Here is a 22,762-nt window from a genome sequence, read left to right on the forward strand (position 1 = left end):
TCCTGGTTCCTAGTTTGGGTCCCCTCCAGAGACAAAGGGTCCTAGGGGCAATTCCTGTAGCACCAGGGCAGGTAGGAAGCCTAAAACTAGAACCTATAACTCCAGGGCCCAATCCCAGTGTCTGGGTTTAGGGGACTGTGATATTGTGACACAACAAGAATTATACATTTGATCTTCGTCCCAGATTCCTGGCAGAGAGCTCCTAAAACCCCAGGAATATCCTGCATGGTGGGGTCAGAGGAGCAGCTTTTGTTGTTTATCAGCCCCTCTTAGCCTTATCTGAGTACATGCTAATAAAATGACTCTTGGAAGATGCGAGCTGGTCCCCAGAGGACACAACGACGTGATGAGAGAACTGGCACTTTCAGCTCCACCCCTCAAACTCAAGGCGTGGAGAGGGGCCCCCAGAAACTGAGTTCATCACCACCGGCCAATGATTTAAGCAATCATGTCCACATAATGGAATGTCCATAGAACCCCTAAACAATGGGGTTTGGAGAACTTCCGGATTGGCAGTCATAGCTATGTGCCAGGAGGGTGGCACACTCCAAACCCCAGGGAGACAGAAGCTCTTGCACTTGGGGTCCTTCCGGACCTCGCCCTATGTACCTCTTCATCTGGCTGGTCATTTATATCCTTTACAACACCTTTTATAGTACTGGTAAGTGTGTTCCCCTGAGTTCCGTGAGCCATTATAGCACATTATTGAGCCTGAGGAGGAGGCTGTGGGAACCCTCATTTTTAGCCAAGGCAGACTGAAGTGTGAGTAACCTGGGGACCCACAACTTGCACTTGGGATCTGAACTGGGGGAACAGAGGAGCAGTCTCATGAAACTGACCCTCAGCCTGTAGGGTCTGAGCTAACTCCATGTAGTTAATGTCAGGTTTGAATTAAATTATAGGGGCATCCAGTGGGTGTCCATGGGAAACTGGAGAATTGCTGGGTACGGAAAACTCACACACTTGGTGTCAGAAATGTTGCAAATAGAGAAACAGTTTTGCTTTAGGGGACAATGTCCCTGACCCCTTGGGGAGCTCTCACCACCCACCCATCCCTTTAGCCCACATCACTGGGGCCACAGGAGATTCAGGTCACCTCCTCGGGGCTTCCCAGGATGTCCTGGGCACATCTCTCCTACAGTTATCACCTCCTGGCCCAACCCAGACAGGAAGAGAGGTGAGGTCTGTCACTTTCCTGTTCTTGACAGGGCTTGCTCCAGCCTCAGGAGCCTTGCAGCCGAAGCCTCCCAGGAGAGCTTTCCAGGGAGATGAGGGCAGGAGTTGGGCTCCTGAGAACGCCTTGGGTTTTTCCAACTAAGGACAATCATTTTCCTTTCACGCCCACAGAACACGTCCAGCTTCCCTCTCCCCATCTGTTCCAGACTCTAGTCCCAACAAAGCCTAGTTCTGTTGTGGCTGGAAGGTGGAGATGCCTTTTCTCCTCCTCCCTCTCCTCCTTTCACCTTTTTTTCTTCTTCTCACTTCCGCCTTCCCCTCCCTCTTCTTTCTCCATTTATTCAAGAAATATTAAGTGCCTACTATGAGTCAGACACCGAAGAGCAATACTGGAGTGAAAAAACCACCCTGGCCTCTCCCCGAACAGGGCTTATAGTCAGGTGCTCATGTGAATGAGTTTGGATTTAATGAAAATGCAAAGAGAAGACCTTGGACGGTATATTACTTTCCTATTGCTGCTATAACAGAGCTTAAGATGACATGATTTCTTACCTTGCAGTTCTGGAGGTCAGAAGTCTAAAATGGGTCTCACTGGGCCAAAATCAAGGTGTCAGCATTTCTTCCAGAACCTCTAGGGGAGAATCTGTTTCCTTGTCTTTTCCAGACCCAAGAGGCCAGCCACATCCCTTGCTCTGTGGCCCCTTTCTCCATCTTCCAAGCCAGTAGCACAGCATCCTCAAATCTTCCTCCTTCCCTGACCCTCCTGCCGCCTCCTTTCACTTGTAAGGACACTTGTGATTATATTGGATCTACCTGAATAATCCAGGCAACTCTCCCCATCTTAAGATCCTTAACTATTCCTGCCAAGTCCCTTTTGCCATTTAGGGCAACACACTCCCGGCTTTGGGGATTAGGACGTGGGCATCTTTGATGGGGGCATTATTCTGCCTCCCACAGATGGGTTTGAAGACAAGAGTCACGTGATCTGATTCAGTTGTGTGGAAAGGTAATAGATTTCAAGAGCAGGAAAGTAAACGTGGAGACATGTCTGTTGGGATATGGCAGCCGTCCAGGGGGAGGTTGGGGAGCTCAATTTGGAGCCATGGCAGCCGAGATGGAAAGGAGGTCTGTGTAGGGGAGTCTGGAGGCAGGACTGACAGGGCTTGGTGAGCCAGGCACTGTCGGAGCTCGCCCATTTCACATGACTGAGTGCTCACCCGTGGTAAGTGGGGGAAGTGACAAACAGGTCTCAAGAACATTCCTCACAGACTCCACACCCTTTCTCTCTCTCCCTTCTCTACAGCATCGCTGGAGGCCACATGTTGAGCGTGGCAGTGTTCCCAGACGGAAGGAGCCTGGATCTCTGAAGGACCAGGTGGAGTCAAACTCCACCTCCCACCTCTGACGACTACGCGGGCCTGTGACACGTGCAAGCCATAAATGTTATGGCCGTAAGTCACTGAGATGTTAAGATTCATTTGTTACTGCAGCTTGGTCTAGGCTACCCTGACTAATGCAGTGGAGGGGAGAGGGGCATCAAGGATGGCACCTGGATTTGAGGGTTTGGATGGCAGGCTGGACAAGCCATTCACCACAGTGGGGAGGCCAGCTGGAACTCGAGTGTCACCTGGGGTGTGTTTAATCTGAGACAACATGAAGAGCCAAGTGGAGCTAGATTTCAAGTAGGCAGTTAGATAAAAGGCTGGCTTTCAGGGGAGAAGTGAGAACTGGAGACAGAGCATGGGGCGTGGTTAGCCCAGGGATGCTAGCTAGGGCAGTGAACCCAGATGATGTGTCCAGTGAGAGGGTGCAGATCTGAGAAGAAAAAAAGAGAAGAGCCTAGGACCTGGCCCCAACAGAACAAGGAATGCCACCATTAGAAGAGGAGCCGGCAGAGAAGACCGAGGAGGGTGGCCAGAGATACAAGGAAAAGCACAAGAGGCTGCTGACACAGCAGCCAGGAGAGCCTGCCTCAAGGAGGAGATGGTCCAGTGCACCAGCCTCTGTTGGGAGGTCGAGAAAGTTCTTCCCCTCTTCTTTCTCATGCAGAGGAGGTCGGAAGTCCGAACCGGTCCTCTTCCCTGGGAGAACTCTCCACTCGGACACCCCCAAGCCTCCTGATTCACTTCCTCTTGGGCCCCAATTCTACACAAAGCCTGCCTCCGCCCTCCTGGCTCCATCCGTCCCACCAAAAGCCTGTATGGAAGTTGGTGGGAGGAATTCAGGCATCGGGGGACTCCTGCTCAGGGCGGAGGAGCAGGAAGAATGCTGGACGCACTCTCCGGGGCTGCTCCCACTAAGACGCTTATACACAAAGTCAGGAGAGGCAGTGCCTTGTGACGGCAGGGGAGGAAGAGACCACTTGGGCAGGTTGAATGGAGAGAGAATGCAAGAGCCATTAGCCTCGAATGGAGCAAAATAAGGAGCTAATCTCGGGTTGTCATGGTGATGATTCTGTCCAGTTCCACACAGTGTTCAAAACCCGTGAGACCAGGGGCACCAAGGGAACTCAGACAAAGGCAGAGTCCTCCCTACGAGAAGCTGCCCGAGGTGCCTGGGTATTGTTAGGACAAGTCCCTCATTTCAGCATGCAATTCAATGGTGAAAAATGACTCCATTTACTGAAATTTACTTTACAGCCAATGTTTCTGATCCATAAAATGAGGACCATCTGTGAATTCAGTGCTGGGAGCGGGAGGGTGGGCTGTGGAGAGAGGAGTGAAAATACAGCCCTCCCCTCGGGAAGTCAGTGGTTCTCAAAGTGTGGACCCCAGAGCAGGAGCAGCACTGGGAGTTTGCCAGAGATACAAATGCTCAGGCCTTGCCGGACCCACTGATCAGAAATTCTGGGGCTAAACCCAGCAATCTGTGTTTTAACAAGTATTCCAGGAGGTTCCAATGCAGGGTCAAGTCTGAGACTTGACTAAAGGAAAACAGATTTGGAGAGAAATGGAACCCTCTGTCAGATCTGGAAGTGCGTTCCTCAGAGAAAGGGTCCCTGCGGACCCCACCCCTTTCCCATGCTGGGTGCCTGTTCAGTCTCAGAGCAGCTGGGAGGTACAGACAAGAAGCTGCTCTTGCTCCAGGGATGGGGAGCCTGGACCCAGCCTTGCTGTGGTTCCCCCTCCCTCCTCCAGGCCTCTTTTCTGGTAAGGGTGGAGAGGGGTGCTAGGACATGTACTCTGCACCCTGGACAGGCCTCAGAGGCTGGGTCAGAATAGCAATGAGCAGGCTTTCTTGTCTTCCCTCCAAGCCTCTTCCCTCCTGCCCCCGCCAAGGCTGCCGCGGGCTCCCTCTTCCATCATCTGCAGAGTATGGGGCGGGGGACCCCCACGGAGGACCACACCTGACCAGCCCACTTAAATGCAGGGAAGGCCTCCAGGCTGACGAAAGCCCGCAACCCCACAAAGAGGAGATGTTGGCTAGACTCACCCCAGGCAGGCAGGCCGCCTGGGCTGAGCCAAGAGAACAAAGCCACCGGCCCAGCAGGCAGTGCCTGTGAGCTGCGTGGGCCTGGGGACGTTCAAGAGCAGAGACGCTGGTTCCCACGCACAGGAGTCCTTTCTTCTCTCAGGGCACAAAAGCACTGCAGCACAAAGGGCCTTCCCTGGTGGGGACGGCAGGCCTGGGTCCTGTCCCAGAGCTGGCTCTGGCCCTCAGCTGACTTGGCCAGTGACGGCCACCTCTGGTCTCAACCTCTCTGGGCGTCACATGACAGAGCCGGACTTGACGTTGTCTCGAGTCCCATTTAGCCGTCAGGGGTTTGGAATGAGGGATGAAACCGCTAAATGTACCCACCCTCTCCACAACGGTCCTAATAAAAATCTTTAAAACACATCAAGGATGTTGTGGACAAAATCACCCAGTCAGAAATCTTGCTTTCATCTCCATTACCTTACCTATATTTTCTACCCGCTTCAGCTGCCTGCTGAGCTCCGGTGTCTCCCCCAGCATATCTCTGAACATCGGCTTCCACTCTGAAGGCCACTATATGCATTACCCTCCCATGTTCTCTTTGGGATGGAGGTCCCAGGACCAGTGAGGGATAAGGACTTGAGGGGATGCAGGAGCGCTCCTGTCATCCCCCCAGCTACACACACATGGCACAGACACACCTCACCTCTAACACGTCAGTGTCCTCATTCCAATACTCACTTAGTTGGATTTAAAAGATTGTGGAAACACACAGGTAATACACATAAATATATATAAATACATAAATATATATATGTGTGTGTACATATATATATATAATATATAAAAGCATTGCTGTGAATTCACACTCACAGTCACTGAAACAAGCTGGCAGATTTTCCTTTTCATTTTCAAGTGTGTTGCAGGGACATCGGCTGACCCCTGGCCAGCATTCTGCGCACGGCACATGTGCTTAGGGACAGGCGGGGCGGGGCAGGAGCCGTGCAAGGAAGGGGCTGGCCTCTCTCAGTTCACGTCAAGCACAGATACAGATAACACATCGCACAACTGTTGGTTCTTCATTACAGTCTGACTCTTGGCTCCCGGCTAGGTTGGCCTGGACCCTGGGGGCTGCTCTCTGGCTCGAGTTGACATGAGCGTCCTGGGGGATTCTGTTCTCTAGCCAAGCCAATGGTTCTCAAACTTGGATACATTTTAGAATCATCTGGAGGCTTTAACACATACTCTCAGTAAGCCTCTCACCCAAAGGCCAATCACGCTGGTATGTGGAGGGCCTGGCCATCAGCATCTTTAAATGATCCCGGAGGCTCTAAGGCTCTACACAGCACGATGGGATGGATCACTGCCCATACTTTACAAGCAGGTTGAATCAGAAGCCAAGGATGCTCTGAGGACCCCGCCTGAGATTTGTGTCGGGCCCTAGCACACCCTCCCCTGGCAGCTGACAGTATGGCCAACATCTCCCAGAACTTCTGCACTGGAAGGTGCCCAGAGGCCACCTACTCTGAAGTCCCCTCAAGGTGGGGGTCCTCCAACCTCAGCCTGCAGAGAAGGGCTACTGTGCCCGCAGGCCTGATGCTAGCGGAGTGGACACTTCACGCCCTCCCGTGGCCCAGCCCCTCTCTGTCCACAGCGCTGGAGCCGGGGCCTGGGCCACCAGGCCAAGCAGGTCACTAGAGGCTGAGGCCTCAAGCTACCCTGGCCCTTAGAAATAAAAACACCCTCTGGCCTTTTGTAGCCAAGAAAAGTGCAGGCCTCTGGAGGACACGTGTAAGGCGTCCTCTCCCAACTCCTCTCTCCAGCTTCATTTCAATTTCCTCTGCCCTGTGACCTTTCACTGCAGCCAGGGAAAGTCGGGGGTGGAGCTGTCTCCTCCCTCCTCTCCGAGCCACAAAGCAGTCCAGTGGTTAAGAGCAAGAACTCTGGAACTGTCGAACACACATCCTGACTCCACCCTTCCTGGCTGTGTGACTTACTAGGTAACAGCTAATAACCTAACTTCTCTGAGGCTGCATAGCCTCATTGGCAAAACAGGAGGGAAAACTCTCCCCAGCCCACAGGCTGGCGAGGTTGAGCTATGTCATGCAGTTGCGAGTGTGTCAGGGTTTAGAACCTGGTCCCTGGTACCTGAGTGCTAGCTGTTACAATTCCCCCACCATACTCACTGCCCACTTCCTACCTTTACTGGGGTCATCTCCCACCTGTAACATCCCTTGCCGCTCCATCTGCGCTCTGAAGCCTGGATCTGGTCCCCAACGCCTCTCTGTTCTTCCAGAAAGCCTTTCCAGATTGTTCTAAACTGCACTGTTTCCTAGAGATGTCTCCCCACTCCCCAGGAGAACTCTGCAGTCCGGGCTGTCAGGGTGCAAACCTCTCTCTCTGCAGCCCCTATCCCCAGCCTCACCCTCATTCTATCCAGGCCAGACCCCTAAGATTCAAGGTCATCATGTGAGTTGAATGAGTGAGAGGATGAGGGGATAACTGAGTGAATGAATGAGTGAGTCAGTGAATTTCTTCCACAGGCTTGGAGGCCCTTGCCCAAGTTCAGGCTTGGGGGTGACCTGACTCACGGGGCCTCTGAGACAGGGCTAGAGGAGGGAGGGCCAGGTAGGGTCCCGGGGAAAGCTGGAGGGATGCTAGCCCTGCTATGCCCTCTGACCTCCAACCCCAGTGGATGGGAACATGGAACATACAGATACCTGCTCTTGGGACCTTCAGCCATACCCTGCCTCTAGCCCACCCGTCTCCCCCAACTCCAGTTCAAGGTTCCAGACGCAGGGAGTCACTCACTCCCCTCCCCCACCTGCCTCTTGCTGCTGTGGTTCCCTCAACCTAGAATGTTCTCTCTAGTCATCCATCCCTCGGCTCTCACCTGCCATCAAATGCCTGCGTCTCCCTAGGGCCCAACTCAGGGGCTCTCAGCCTAGTTTCTCATAAGAATTGCCCAGGGAGCCTTTAAAAATCATGGTGACTACAGTGGACTAAGGTTCTAGTTTAATTGGTTTGGATTCTGTCTTGGGTACATTTTCCTAAAAGCTCCCTGGCGATTCTGATGTGCAGCCAGGCTTGAGGACCAAGGATCTAGTTTATACACCACCTTCTCCGTGAACCTTCCCCACAGAGAATTCTTCTCGACCTCATCCTCTCCTGAGCACACCTGGGGGCGAGAGCCCCTCTAGGCGCTGGCCTGCCCCTCCCAGGGTGGTGTCCATCCTTACAGCTGCCTGGTTCCTGCCCAGCTTCCGCCAGGACACCCCTGTGGGCGGGGCCTCTTGTCCTCTCCCAGCCCAGGGCTCCACAGGGGCAATTCACCTGCACACAGCTCACCTGCTGTGTCCAGTCCTCCCCCACCTCCCACCTCACCCCCTCCTCACCAGATGCTTCCTACTGCTTATCCCAAATGTATCTGAGACCTGTGACGCAGGAACAGTAACCCTGGGCTGGGAGGCAGGAGACATCTGGGTTCCAGGCCCACCTGAGCCTGACACTCCCCCACCCAACGGTTCTAAAGAGGAGTCACTGCCCCCAGGTTTCCACTGCACTACCCCACCCCCTAGACAAGAGGTCTGGACCAGATAGTCTTTGAGTCTCCTGCAACTGTGTGCCCATCTAGGCCCCCTGTCCCAGTTTCCCTAAAATCCACCTTTGGCCACAGTTACGGCTGAGCAAGATCTCGGCTGGAGGGAAAGGCCAGCAGGACTGGGAGGGACTCCATTACCAGTTAATGTTTGTTGAGCAGACTGGCTGGGGAGCCCGGCCCAGAGGGACCGTTACATTTAACTCGGCTGCTGACTAATCAAGTGTTTAAACAGCCTGTGCTCTGAAGAGCTCCCTGTAAGTGGTGAGGATCCAAGGGGAGCGTGGATCCCTCTAGGGTGGGCAGAGAGCCCCACCCTCCAGCAACTGAAGCATGAGTGAGTCTGGCAAGTTCTCCAGTGACGCCTCCACCCCCAGATCCCCTACTTCCCATGCAGACCCTCTCCCTGGCCCTGCTGGGAGCCAGGAAGCTGAGGGCACCCCTGCCCTATGGACCTCAGCGTCTCGCTGCACAGTGGGGGAGCTGGGAGGAAGGGCTTATGTAGGACCACTGGTTCTCAGCCAGGGGTGTGTCACTTCCTTGGGACATTTGGAAATGCTGTGAGGCACTGTGAGCTGTCACTGGGATCAGGAGGCATTATGGGCATCTAATGGGAGACCTAAGGCCACTAAATGTCTTACAGTCCATGGCACCATCCAGCACAAGGAAGCAGCACCCCTTCCGCGTTAACAGCCCCAGGAGAAGCTCCGCACCACACAGGCCCAGGACTGGGGTTCCTGCTGCTGCCTCGCTCCCTGCCTTCTGATGGAGTGAGCAGAGGAGATGGGAACTGATCCCATACCTCATGCCCTGGGTTGACCAGATGTTCTTTAGCTTAGCCACCAGCAACAGCTGTGTCCCTGCTGCTACCAGGCCTAGGCTGCCTGCTAAGGAGCTCTCTGACAGCTGCTGCCCAGCCCAGACACCAGCTCTATCCCAGCCCCCATGAAAGTGAAGACGGCCACATCCAGCCACCCAGAACAGCCCCTTCCAGCAGGTGGCATCCAGGGCAGGCCGTCCCCAAGGAGGGTAAGCCCAGCGTCACTGCCCAGAGCAGACCCAGGACTCTACTGCCCCAAAGGGCCTTCTGAAGGCCCCAGGGACCTGTCACTCTACCGCTTTCTACACGGTGGCCAGAGGCTGGCACATCAGTTCTAAAGGCTGACCCGGATGTGCCCTCCCTGTCACCCTCCTCACCTGGGAAGGAGTCATTCAAGCCCATCAGGTCATTCGCTCTCTGGATCTTCTCCAGGCACATGGCTTGCTCCTTCTTGAAGATGCAGTCAGAGTGCATGGCGGTGGCCTGCAGGGATGGATAGTGGTCAAGCCCTGCTACTTAAGCCCCAGGGGCAATGGGGGAGGGGAGTGACAGGAGCGGGAAGAGGATAGCGACAGAGATTTCAGAGCAGCAGGGGCCCATGAGGGTTACTCCCCTTCACCAGTTCAACGTGTGGCCTGGGCAGAGCCCACCCCCTCCCTGGGTCTCAGCTCCCACGTCTTATAACAACATTAGCAAACACATACATAGCACTGTACTAAGTGTGTGCAGCACTCTGTCACATGCGTGCACGTATGTCTCAAGAGTACTACAAAGTAGGCACTGTTTTTACCATTTTGCATTTAACAGATGTGAAACTTTAGCAAGGAGACCTTGCTCAGAGTCACATTTCTTAGTAGACTGTATAGTCAGGATTCAAACCCAGGCAGTCCAGAGACCACGAGGCTACGACTGCACTTTAGGGGAGCAAGCAGGGGGTGAGAAAGAGGGGGAGCTGAGAGAGCTCATCCCCTCTTTCCTCTGGGGGCCCAGGAGCTGCAGGCGAAGGAGCAGTGGTAACATTCGGTGGGGCCTGCTAGTTGCTCTCATTTACTGCTGCCCTCTTTTACGAAAAAGGAAGCAGGGTCAGAGAAGTTAAGAAACTCCTGCCCGAGTTCAGGTAGCTGGTTAGTGACAGAAACTGGATTTAAGTGTAGGACCAAGTAATTTCAAAGCCCATGCACGCTGTCATGACAGCTGCATCCTAATGCTGTCACTTCAACTCAAAACTCCAGGGCAGGGATGGTTCCGTAAGAGGATGCTGGTGAGTACAGAGGCAGGCACAAAGCATCTGAACTACCGAGAGCAGTGCTCAGGGATCCAGTCTAGCTCTGACTGTTCACATGTGCAGGCAGCTTCCAGGGAAGGGGATGAGTTTGTCCGTGGGTACACAGTACGGCAAGGCAGAGGCAGGACTGGCATCTGGGGCTCTGAAGACAGGTGCAGCTACTGCTCCTTGGAGTTCCCAGGTTGAGGGGCAGGGGCCACTGCCTGGGAATCCCTCACCCCCAACCCCCTCCCTGCTCAGGGATAGGTTTGAGCAGAGAGCTCTTCTGCACTCTAACCTGGCAGAGACTACTGGGCTGGGGACCAGGATCAAAACAGCCTTCTACAGCCCTGACCAGGACCCCTGCATACAGTTGAGCAGACTGTGCACTGCACAACTCTAAAGGCTGCTACATGTGTTACCATCACAATAGATGTGTAAATTGGGTAACAATTTCTGGTCAAATTGGGGTCAAGTACAGGGTCTTGAGGAAGGAGCACCCTTTCTAATTCACACAAAGGTGCTGGATGGTCCAGTGGTGGTGCCGGCATGTGAACTGAGCTTGGCTGAGAGCACACAGAAGACTGGGTTGTCTGGATGGGAGCTCAGGTGAGCCTGGGGAGGGTCCTGGGACCTTACCATAGGCAGCAGGAGGAGAGCAGCCAGGGAGGCCTGCACAATGCTGGCCATGACGCTTCTCAGCCCAGAAGAAGGCTCCGGCCAGGGCCACTCGCCTCCCACTCAGAGCAGCCGCTGCTCAGCCACAGGTGTCTGTCTACCTCCTAGAAAGGAAGGAAAGGCATGAAGCCTGCGGGTCCGGTGGCAGAGGAGGGGCAGGGACAGTCCCCCTCCCCTACCTACAGTAAAGCTCTTAGCCTTCGTGGGTAACCCCCCCTCCATGCCTTCATCCATGCTCTTTTTTATTCTTCTACAACCACAAATACCGGCTGAGCACCTCCTCAGTGCCAGGCCCTGGGGATACAGCAGGGAACTCGCTGGCTCAGGCCCCCACTGGATTCTAAGAATGGTCTGCCTCCACAGCGGCAGAGTTTTAGCTGGCACAAGCATGCCCACCTGGATAGAACACTTCCGGGTCCCTCCTGCTCTCAGGTGTGGGCATGTGATGAGGTTCCCACCATGGAACGTGGGTGGCAGTGACACGTGCCACCTCTGCACCACTTGTCCAGAAGGCATTGCGTGCTCACCACTGCTGCTCTACCCGCCCACCCCCACCCCCCAGCCCAACGCCGGATCCAGCTTGGATGGTGCAGCCAAGAAAACACCCGAGAGGTGGGGAGCGACACTCTGAAAAGGAGCCGGGATGACTAAGTGGGCCCGTGGAGCTGAGCCACCCCGCCAGCCTGACGGTCTACCTAGCTGCAGGCGGCTACATGATGAGGAGCCGCACTTCCCTCTAACTTGCTCGCTCACACAGGGCTGTTTTATTCCAGCAGCCCAGCCTGGTCCCCTAGCAAACATAGCCGCCTTTCACTCCGCCTCAGCCCACTTGGCCTCCAGGATAAAGCCTTTACCAACAAGACAAACAAGAAAAGTGACCGCTGGAGAGGATGCGCTCGGGCCTCAGAGCCTGAGGGGGGCGGTCCTCCAGGACTGGGGTGGCTACTGGGGAGACTAGGCAGGGCAGGGCACTGGGCGTTGAGTGACGAGGCTGTGGGAGCCCCGGCCCATGCCCAGAGCAAGAGTCTGGTCTGCTTCTAAAATTGATCATTAATGCACATTCCCTTTCAGGCAGCAGTTCTGCATCTGGGTATCTATCCTAGAGAGATAGCTGCACTTGTACAAAAAGAAGCATATTCAGGGATATTCACTGCAGCATCATTCAAAATAGCATCTACAGCAAAAAAAAGGGGGCAGCCAACCATCCATCAGGCAGGCACTGTTAATAGGCCCCTGCATAGCTGTACTTGAAGTATTATATAGTAATTAAAAAGTTATTATTACTATTAAATCATTATTAAAAAGATTGAGTAGGCCCGAGTCAGGGCCACCACTAACCCATAGGTTCCTGGTTCAAGAGGCCCATGGGGGCTGCATTCCAGCCACGAGTCCTTGCACAACCCCACCACGGGGCAGAGCTGCCGTTACCCCATGGCCTCCCCATGCCTCCCTCCCTCCCTTTCTCCTTGTTTCTCCAAGCTCTCCTTGGCCTCCCCAGGCTCAATCTGGTGACAATCGAGGACCCAAAAAGGAGAGAGAAAATCAACCACAGGAAGGCAAAGAAAGGGGCCCGTTTTATCTACCCGCTGTTCTGCCTGCTCAGGGCCCACTTGGAGATGCTGAGGGAGGCCTCTGTATCCTCGAGAGATGCTCTCAGAAGCTCAGGGGGCCACAGGGATTCTGGCCCAGTCTCTCCTGCAGGTCACGAAGGACTGAGCAGCCGGAAGAGCACAGGCCACAGCATCCCTGGGCACCCCAAGCACAGCCTTCCACCTCTGTATCCCCTCCCAGGACCCTCCACACCCCTGGTGGCCACAGACTGCCTCTGGTATGACCTGGCACTGACGGTCCCCAGAGGGGTTGGTCATCTCCACTATCCCTGAGGGGCCCAAGGCCCTGCCTGCAGAGAGCTGGCACTCCCCACCCACACAGCTGGAAGAGAGGAATGCCTGGCCCACTGCCCCTCAGCAGGTGCTGGAGGCTGAGGGCTTGGAGAAGCTAGTATAAAGCAGAAGGTCTCTGAGACCTGGGCTGACCTCTCCTGCACATAGGACAGTGTCAAGCCAAAGGCTGGTGGGGTCTGAGGTCAGGGAGGCTCCCACCCAGGACAACACCGGATGCCTCCAGCACCGCCAACAACCCTCCCGGCAGGGCCGCAGCCTGCGGCCTGGGCCTCGGTTCTGGCCCCAGCTCTTGATCAGAGTCAAGACCTTTGCTTCTGCGGGTCTCAGCTTTCTTAGCTGAGAGGAAGGTGACTCCTCATCTTGGCTGCCTCCTAGGCCTGCCTCACAACCAACTGGGCCCAGACAAAACCAGAGGAAGGAAATGGGTACACAGCCTGTGCCACCAAGTGGACACACGATGCTCATTTCTGGGAGGCCATCTCTCTTGGATTCCAGGCAACATAACACCAGAAACCCCGGCCACTGTTTGTATCTCTTGGGAGAGATCTCTGCCTGGGGACAGGAGGCAAGCTTCCTGGAGGAGGAGGCCTGGGAAGAGGGCTGAGAGAGGACATCAGAGCTCACCACTCTCAGGGCGCCCTGACACCCTGAGATGCCTTCAGGACAGGGCCCCCACAAATGGAGACTCACGACCTCCTCCCCTGAGCCCTGGCCCGGGACCCAAGATGCACTCTGACCTCTTAGCCCAGTCCTCAACTTGGGCTGCCCAGCAGAATCACTGAGGAGCATTTAAAAACACCCCTGCCCAACCGAGTCAGAACCCCTCGGGCTGGGAGCCAGGCATCAGTGTTGTTTAAAGCTCTTTAGGTGATTCTCATGTCATAGGATTATAATCGTGTCTCATGATTCTCATAAGATAGGATTATAAAGCCTCTGTTTTAACCTTAACTTTTTAGAAGCAAGAGAGTTGGCCACACACACGGACACAGAAACAGGTCGATGGAGAAGAGCATAAAGACACATCAGCTCCACAAAGACAGACATTTATCCCCAGGGCACCCACCTGAAGGTATCAATAGAAACACACACGTGAGGAATACACAAAGGTGGAGATTCTTTCAGGGACCCACAGACAACTCCACACACACTCCTTCACAGAAATGCAGAGCACACACACAGAGCACAGAACAAAGCTATGTGAAGATGCATCACTCAGCGATTTCAATCTTCTGGTATGTTTGTCAGATTACAGATGCGTACAATAATAGCCACACTCATTCTGCAAAGGCATTCAGCTATTTAGATGCAGTTAGATTTATTTGGATCAGATGCAGTACAGGTACACACACACACACACACACACACACACACACACGGGAGGCCCAGACCTGCAGGATGCTTATCCCTGCAGCGGATTACAAACAAGCTGGAGTAGAGGCCCCAGCCCAACCATCCCTCAGCTCTCTGCTTTGTCACCAAGCAGCTCAAGCAATGATGTGAGCCAGCAGAGAGGTGTTCCCAGCCCAGTACCGCAGGGCAGAGGGGCTGGGGAACTCTCAACATGAGGCCTCCTCTGGAACTAGACCCAGGTTCCTGATTCCCACTTTTGCGCTCTCTTGTTCACCTTCCCCCACCACAGTCCACCCTCCGTCCATCAGGACACAGACACTCACTAGTCAAGAGGTGGAGACAGGGAACTTGGGAGCTCCCTGGACTTGACCTTCCCACTCCCCCACCTCATCTGGGAACCTCAGGGACCACCTCCTACAGCCTCTCCAGGCTGGTGATCTCAGCACCCCTGCCCTGGTCTTCTCCCCTCACCTCTTGCCCTGAGGCCACCCTGCACCACCCCTGCTGGACAATGTTCAGAGGTTAGTCTGAGGTCACCTGCCCCAAACCTCATATTCCTCTGGATCACATGCATGGCTCTTCTGTCCCAGGACAGCCTTCCAAGATGTGTCCCCTGGGTCTGCCACTCCCAGCCCTGTCACTGCTCCCCGTCCTAGCTGCTTCCCTCCTCGGGACTCCCCCAAGCGGCCAGTGACCCTCTTAAGGGCCAGGGCCAGGCCTGGCCACTGGGCCACTGCAGCCTAGGGTTTGTCTCTCCCCTCCCCACGGACGGACGTAGGCTCTTTCGACCCAGATACACCTGTGGCTCAGGACAGCCTGGCCACTGACATTCCAGGGCTCCTGCTCTTGGGTCTGAGCTCTGCTGGGTTGAATCGGCTTTTGCAACTGATCTGAGGACAATTACATTCTACCTCCTGATATTTAGTGTGGTGGGCTCAGGGACCACTTAACTAGAGTTTAAAGCCTAAGGATCTCTGGCAAATCACTTAACTTTTCTGTGCCTCAATTTGATTCTATGTAAAACAGAAATAATAGTAATACCTACTTCATTACTCTGAAGCATCAACCAATTTACGTAAGTATAGAGTACAGCCTGGCTCTCAGCAAGGGCTATACATGTGTTAACTATTATTATTACCTTACCACTTTGTGTTCTGCTTCTTTCACCTTCCTACTGTCCCCTCCAGCCCCAGAAGCCCTCTGTCATATTCCAAACGGGAACATCAGGCCTGCTGCGCTTTTATTTGCTAATGGCTAACATTTATTAAACATTTGGTATGTGCCAGGCACTCTTCCAAGCAATAAATATGCACTGACTCAGTTCACCTGCCCCAAACCTATGAAGTCGTTATTAGCATTGTCCTCATTCTATAGCTGAGGTGACTGAGGCAGAGAGAGGCTAAGCAACTTTTCCAAGGTCACACAGCAAGCATGTGGTAGAGCTGGAAAGTGAACCCAAACGGCCTGGCTCCAAACTTGTGCACCTATCCATATGCTCCTGCACTCTCTGTTACTGGCAGAAGGAAGATCAGCTTAGAGCCCACCGGTATCCATCAGTAATCCTGCTCACATCCCTTGGGGACTGGTCAGGCTCTCTGCTACCTACCCCAACCCCCGCCCCACCCACGTTTCTGTCGGAAGCACCCTCCTTAGGAAGAGTTAATTATAGACACAGCATTTCAAACCTGAAATGGACTTTAAAGGCCATCTCCCCATGGTCCTGAGTAGGGAAACTGAGGCCAGAATGCGGAAGACACTTCCCAAGGTCACACAGGGGTGAGTCCTAGAGCCCTTGCTGTCAAGAATGGATGTGTGACAGATACCTGGGCTGTTGGGGAGTCCACTCCCCCTTCCAGACATGGGAGGACCTGCCCTCCGCAGGCCCCATAAGCCCAGAGACTGGCCTAGAGCGGGAACTGAGAGAGCAGCCGTGTCCTCCAGTGAGCCCCTGCGCCAGGCACACAGGAAGACGGCATCGTCAGCCAGCGCACCGGAGCCAGTGGTGACTCACTGGGCTCCAGCTTCCTGCATGGAGGTGGAGGGGACTCGGAGACCCTGCAGCCACCCCCACGCTGCCCCACACCCTGCAGGACCCTTTCCGCAGCACCTCAGCTGAGACTGGTCCAGCACCAGGGCTGCGGCACTGACCTCTCTCCAGCAGCTGGTCCAGGGCCCTCGGGGATAAGCTTTGATGTCTTTCCACTGCGTTCTTCCAGGGCAGCCCTGAGCAAAACAGGCTCCTTTGCCTCCTGGAAGCCCCCAAGGTGGGAGGGCAGACCCTCACCTTTCCTCTCCATGGAGCCACATAGCCCTGGGTCCTTCTTCTGCCCTCATGGAACAGAGGGCATCTCCTACTGGGATCCTCTGACTACTTAGCATCCATCCCCATCATGGGGCAGTGCCAAGCCTGGACACCAGACCAAAGATGACCCAGGGAAAGTGGATCATTCACCTCCCTTGCTCTACACATGCTTCCTTTATTAATAAAACCTGAACAGCAACCCCCCCTCCCCACACACACTTCCTCCTCTCCCTCCTAGTACAGGGGTCCAGAGGGAGAAGGCTGAAAAAGGTCAGAGCCTGATGCCAGAGTGAGGGGTGTCCTGGCAATCAATGGATTAATCTTTAATGCTGATGCTCCTTTGGCGTTCAAACTTTCCCCTTTCAGAGCCTGGCCACGGAGTCCTGTGCGTAGCAAATGGCAGAAGCCAGGTCCCTGGCAGAGTATGCCCACAATGATTCTACCTAGGCCCTGCATTTTACATATAGGGACCTCGGGCTCAGGGCAGAGAAAGGCTGGGTGGGAGTGCACACATGCAAATTGGTGGTAAAATCTCATTTCACAGGTGAGAGTTTGAGGCCCAAAGAGACCAGGAGCCTTTCCCAAGGTCATGCTGCAAAGCCTTTCCATGCTGGCTAGTCTAGGCACATCTCCTGTCCCACGGGGGTCCTGGGAGTCCTCCCCCAGGGCCAGGAATAGGGAGAGGGTAGAAGAACAAGGAGGAAACAGAAGATTAAAAAGAGGGAAGGAGTGAGGAGGGAAGGGAAGTGATGGGAGGCAGTGGGAAGTGTGGGGGGAGAGGGCAGGAGGGAGGGGAACAGGAAGCAGGCTGGGGTTGTGGAGGGGGCTGAGACTCAGGGAGCGGTAGGATGGAGAGCATCTCGCCATCTGTGCAGACCCTTGTTAACCAACAGTTCCTCCAGAGTGGGTGTGAGCCCCTGGAAGGGTGGGCCAGCTCTGATTCTCAGGTACCCCAGCATCTGGCAAGGCAGGGCATGCGGTGGGGGCCTAAAAAACTCTAAGGGGTGCCTGGTGGTTGGGTTTGGGAAGGTGACTCGGTGGTGTCCAAAGCCCAGCAAGATGTCAGGAGGTGGGGGTGGATGAGAGTGTAGAAGGCAAGTCCCAGTCTGTGGATGCTGGGGACACCGCAGCCTAGTTCCACGAGAGAGTGCTGGGAGCACTGCAGAGTTTTAAGCAGGGCAGTGAAGTTAGAAGCTTCCCGTTTAGGGAATATTCCTCAGAAGGCTGGTGAGCTGAGTGGAAGGAGAAAAGTGCAGGCAGAAAACCCATGCTGAGGCCGTTTTCTGGATTCAGGGTAGAGGTGATGGGGGCCTGGGCTGGAGAGGGGAGGGTAGCTGGAATGGAAAGAGGGGGGTCAGAATTCAGAGACTTGGGTAAGTGGGAAAGGAAAGTGTCCCTCGCCCAGCCCTCCAGGGAAAAGGCAGGAAGGAAATGTCAGAAAGGGACAAGAGAGATAGGAAGAAACCAAGGCAGGACCCAGTTCACTACATAGCCTTAAATCGGAAGCTGGGAAATTCAGGGGTGCCTACAAAGGAGCTGGGTTTTTTTTTTCTTTTCAGCCACCCCTCTGTAGTACCCATTTGTCACTGGGGAAAGGTGAGGACAGCTAAGGCAATGCATGGAGCTAGGATGAGAGTGTCCAGGTATTCCTCAAAACCAACCCAACTTCCTACCACCATCTCCAGGAAGCCCACCCTGGCTGCACCCACATCCATTGGCCTCACCCTCCTCTGAGAACTACCAGCCCTAGAACAGAAGCCCCTCACTCCTGCCTGGGCTGTTTCAGGTCTCATCCTGCTTTTCATGAGTTTGAATCTTGTCTGGAAGTAAGAGGTGGGTCCCTGTAGTTTTCCTCCTGGTGGAGGTGGGCATGGACCTGGGCAAACAGGCTGAATGGGAATGGGGGCTCAGGACCTTTTTGGTGAGCTCAAGTGACATGATGCCCTTTTATTTTCAGGCATGAATGTTGTCTCCAGGTGTCCTTAGTGTGGGAGATTTATCACATAGACACTGGAGTAAGGTGCTGGGACCAGGCATGAAATAGATGGGCACCATGAGCTCCAGGCAGGGTGGAGGGAAGCATCCAAGGGCAGCTTGGGCTCCCAGAACTAAGTTCCTCTCTTTTTCCATCTCTTATGTTCCCTCTCTTCTTCTCTTCACTCACCTACAGCCCAGGGGTTGGCAAACGCTTCCGGCAGGTCAGATCCAGCCTGTCACCTATTTTTGTACCGGCAGGAGCCAAAAATGGTTTTTACACTTATAAATCATCAGAAAAAAATTAAAAGACTCATATTTCATGACACAGGAAAACTACAAAATTCAAATTTATGTCCATAAATAAAGTTGATCAGAACATTGCCCTGCTCATTTGCGTTAAGTATCATCTGCAGCTGCTTTTACGCTACGACAGCAGAATGAAGCAGTTGTAACCCAGTGGATGGCCGGCAAAGCCTAAAATACTTACTATCTGGCCTTCTTTTACAGAAAAAGGCTGCCAACTCTCGTTCCAGCCTCACGCAACACACACATTCTCCATTCAATGCAATGTGCATCTGAACGCTCATTAAGAAAGACTTTGTGATCTTCGTTGGGCAGACGTCTGAGTCCCCGAGTGTGTCCAGTTCTGTGTGAGAGGGTGTGCCCCACTGTCCGACTGTCTCTCTGCTGTTGCCTGTTTGCCCCAGCTCTCTGGCAAGGTGTCATGGGAAGCCTTTATGCCTCCCCAGCAGTGTGTCACTCCCTTTTTGTGTGTCACTGTGGGGGTGGCTGTCACCATGTGCCTCTGATGGCATCCAGGGCTCGGTACAAACACACCACAGCTGAAGAGTTTCCAGCCTGCAGGTTGCCAGGCAGACAGACCACTAGGCCCAGCCCATTCAGACCCTGAAATCTTAGATTCCTGCATTCAGAGGCAGCTGAGGCTGCCAGGGCCTCGAGTCTCACCAGCACAGAAGTCCCCAGGCAGCCCCTGTCGGAGGTCCTCTGCTCACATACCTCCCCAGACAGGAAACCCACTGTACCCCCAGGTGTCAGCTCTACGCTGGGTGGCTCTCAGGGAAGCAAGGCCTTCCTGGCACCGAGGGGAGCTCGTGCTCTGCGCTTGGCACACCTTGGTTCTGCCCTCTGGCAGACAGTACAAGGTGTCCTCTGCTTAACAGTGCCAGCCCCAGGTTAATGAAATCTTCATCCTTGGGTGTGGGAGACCTGGGACATTGAATCTGAGGCCACGTCTCCAGGAAGAAAGCCACCTTGTGGCCTTAGCTCTTGTCTTTCCTAGCCTCTTAGGTGTATATACTTATCTGTAAACATCCATTTTGTGTGTTTGTTTATTCAACACAAATTGAGGGAATGTTCCAAAGTAAGATCATGTCAGGAAGGGGTGGCCACATGAAAAAGGACAGATCCCAAAGTGTTTCTCCAATCAACCCCCTGCCAGCCTGAACCTTATACAAAAAAAAAGAACCTTAATGAATCCTTTAGCCTAATTAGTCCTTAGAATGCAGGAAAGAGGCCTTCAAGAGGCTCCCCACAGATACCTGCTCTCATTGCACATAGGGGCAAACAGAATCATAGGGTCTTGTCCCAGACACAGAATCATGGCAAGGGAGGGAAGGCACCAGGTCTGCCTCTCTGGTCCCCCCGTCCCTCAACCACACACACACACTTGTTGATGGATTGGTTGGAAGATCTGGCCAGGGCCTAGCCCAATGTGTTCTGGCTCTAATTTGTATGTTCAAATTTTGACTTGTGTCCAGACTGGCAGCTCTGCCTGCCCTCGCCAAGGTCAGCGGAGTCTCAGATTCATCTGGGACTGGGGGTTCTACCAAACCCACCTTCACCTAGCACCAACTCAGACTGGCCCCCTGAGAAAATCTGGGTGCTGTTGCCCCCCACCAAGGCTCACGCATAGTTTTTCATCCCCTTCAGAAGCCCACAGCCACTCAGAAGCCTCTAGCCTGACCTTCAGGATGCTTGTCTGCCTCTGCCCAAGAGTGATTCCAAGACAGGCTGCTCTCCACAGACTGTGTGGCCCCCTCTCAACCCCTAGCCACCCCCAACGCAGGGCTGCTCACCAGAAAAGACAAATGCTGTGTTTTTTCTCTTAGGGAGGCTTGGGGAGGTAAAGAAAAGGAGACTGATGCATCTGTACTAAAGACATGGAAGTAATCTGGAGGACTGACAGGGGTCCACCATTCCTCAGCCAGCACCTTTCAAAACGGGTCTGAGCACCTTCCAGAGGTGAGCTTCCACCCCTAGCTCCAAGTGAAATGCTTCTGGCTGGGCTCCCTCCTGAGCATCTAGCTCTATCCCTTAGCACCCTGGCCCTTCTGACACTACTCCGCTCCGCACCCCCACCCCCACCCCCAATCTGCAAAGATCCTTCCTGACCAGGATGTGGGCCCCTGTCTCTCAGGGTTGCAGCAGGAGCCTGTACCTTTAAGACGGCGAGCAGGGGTCTCGAGCAGGCCCACTTCAGCCAGGGGAGGCCGGTGCGTTTCTCCCACAGGCCCCCTGGGGCGTTTCCTTGCAGGACCCCTGAAGCCCACGCATCCCGACCCCAGCCCCTCTGCGCGGCGGGAAACCGAGAGATAATGCTCTTTTGAACGATCCCCAAGGTGTCACTACAGGGAGCCATTCTACGCTGGCCCATACCCCACCCTCTACCCAGCACATCGCTTGCCCACCCCCTCAGATCCCACAAGGACTGCGGTACCCAGGCCCCTGAAGACCCTCCAGCGTCGCCTTCCCGATCAGGATCCGCGTAGGCGCGTCTGTATTCCTTGGGAGTAGGGAGACAGGTCTCTTTGTATGCCTCTGGCCGCAGTGCCTTCCCTGCCCCTGGTACTCGCTTCTGGCACCGGGAGGAGTGAAAGGTAGCCAGGCCGACCCCAGCCCCTGTGGGCTGCAAAGATCTGTCGTCCCGAGCTTGATCCCAGACATTGGGAGGGCTGTGGGGAGGGGGGGGGCGGGGGGCGGGAGGGAGGATGTCAGGCTGTCGCGCTGTAAGGAAGCAGTGGCGGGAGAGGGCTTCATTTCGGATTCGGGAGGTGGCCCCGCTCTGGCCCTGGCCGGCTCTCCGTCGGTGGAGCACCAGGCTTGCGGGGACCGCCGAGCTGGAGGAGGGGTCCTGCGGTCCCCGAGGGGCGAAGGTTCTGGAGTTGGGGGAGGACGGACGGGGAGCAGAGGAACAGGGGCAGCCGGGCGGCCCTTACCTGCTGCCAGCGGGGCCTCACCGCGGGGCCGCGGGCTGCGGGTCGGCCCGGGGCAGACTCCTCGGGGAGGGCGCGCAGCGGCGAGTCCGCGCCCAGCGCCGCCCGGGGATGGGGAGCGTGCGCGCCGAACAGCGCGCTCCGAGCCCCGGTCTCCGAGCCCAGGTCTCCGCGTCCGGGTGTCCGCCAGCTGCTGGTGTCCGTGGGTCCCTGCGCGGCGGCGTGTGCGTGTGCGCACGCGGGGACCGCGCTCTCCTGGAGCGGCCGCCGCCGCCGCCGTCAGTCGCCGCCCGGGGCCCGGGCGCGGCGCCCCCAGCCTGCCCTCGCCCGCCTAGCCCCGCGAGCCCGCCCAGCCGGGTCTGCTCTGCGGGAGAGGCGCCGCCTCCACCGAGAAGCCAGGCCCGGGGCACGAGGCGACCGACCACCGCCTCCCCCCACCTCCCCGCGCACTTCGTTGGCTGCGGGGTGCAGGCCAATGGGCGCCCGGGGGAGGGGTTAGGTCGGGGGCGGGGTGGGGGGAGCAGGACCCCGCCCGCTGCAGACAGGAGCTTCGCGCGGAGACCTGGGGGCAAGGATGCGGATGCGGAGGTGGCGACAATCCCCCTTTGTCGCTTGGCTTCCGGGGCTCAGAGTCGGGCCTTCCCCGGGGCTCACCTCCCTCCTTTCAGCCCTCCCCAACATGCCCAGAGTGAGAAACTCTCTTCCTTCTCTCTCCCACGTCCTCCTGATTCTGTCAGAGCCTGGTCTTCCTGATTCCTTGTCTGTCAGAGCCAGTGCCTCCTCCTCCTGGAAGCCTTCCTTACAGGGCAAGTCCCAGACTCTCCTAGAGATTCTCTTTGCACCCCACCCCACCCCCAGCCCCCAGCCCTGGCTTGGGGAGGTCAGCTAGCTTTGGGGTGCCTGCCTGGATGTCCTCAAATGTGATCCCCTAGAAAACGGCGCCTCTTTGGCCAGAAAAGGGAGGGTGGGGCCTTAGAGGGGGGTCTACAGCAACTTAAAATGATGGTGCTCTGGGGTCAGACTGCATGGGCTCCAGCCCCTGCTGT

General features: G+C 55.3%; 1 protein-coding gene across 8 annotated transcripts in view; it reads right to left on the reverse strand.

Moving 5' to 3' along the window:
- Positions 1–22,393, reverse strand: part of ADCYAP1R1 (ADCYAP receptor type I) — a 56,433-nt gene extending 34,040 nt beyond the window's left edge. For 2 of the 8 annotated variants that reach the window (XM_074367282.1, XM_074367280.1), the window contains exons 1-3: positions 21,720–22,369; positions 10,912–11,054; positions 9,386–9,491 (exon numbers count right to left, since the gene is read on the reverse strand). In XM_074367282.1, the coding sequence (XP_074223383.1) occupies positions 9,386–9,491; positions 10,912–10,962 (157 nt within the window). In that variant the 5' untranslated portion in view covers positions 10,963–11,054; positions 21,720–22,369. Of the gene's footprint in view, positions 1–9,385; positions 9,492–10,911; positions 11,055–21,719 lie in introns of all 8 variants that reach the window. The other 6 variants (XM_074367278.1, XM_074367277.1, XM_074367279.1 and 3 more) reach the window with 6 other exon arrangements.
- Positions 22,394–22,762: the final 369 nt, after the last annotated feature.

Source organism: Camelus bactrianus, chromosome 7 (assembly GCF_048773025.1).
Source record: "Camelus bactrianus isolate YW-2024 breed Bactrian camel chromosome 7, ASM4877302v1, whole genome shotgun sequence".
Classification (NCBI taxonomy): Eukaryota; Metazoa; Chordata; class Mammalia; order Artiodactyla; family Camelidae; genus Camelus; species Camelus bactrianus.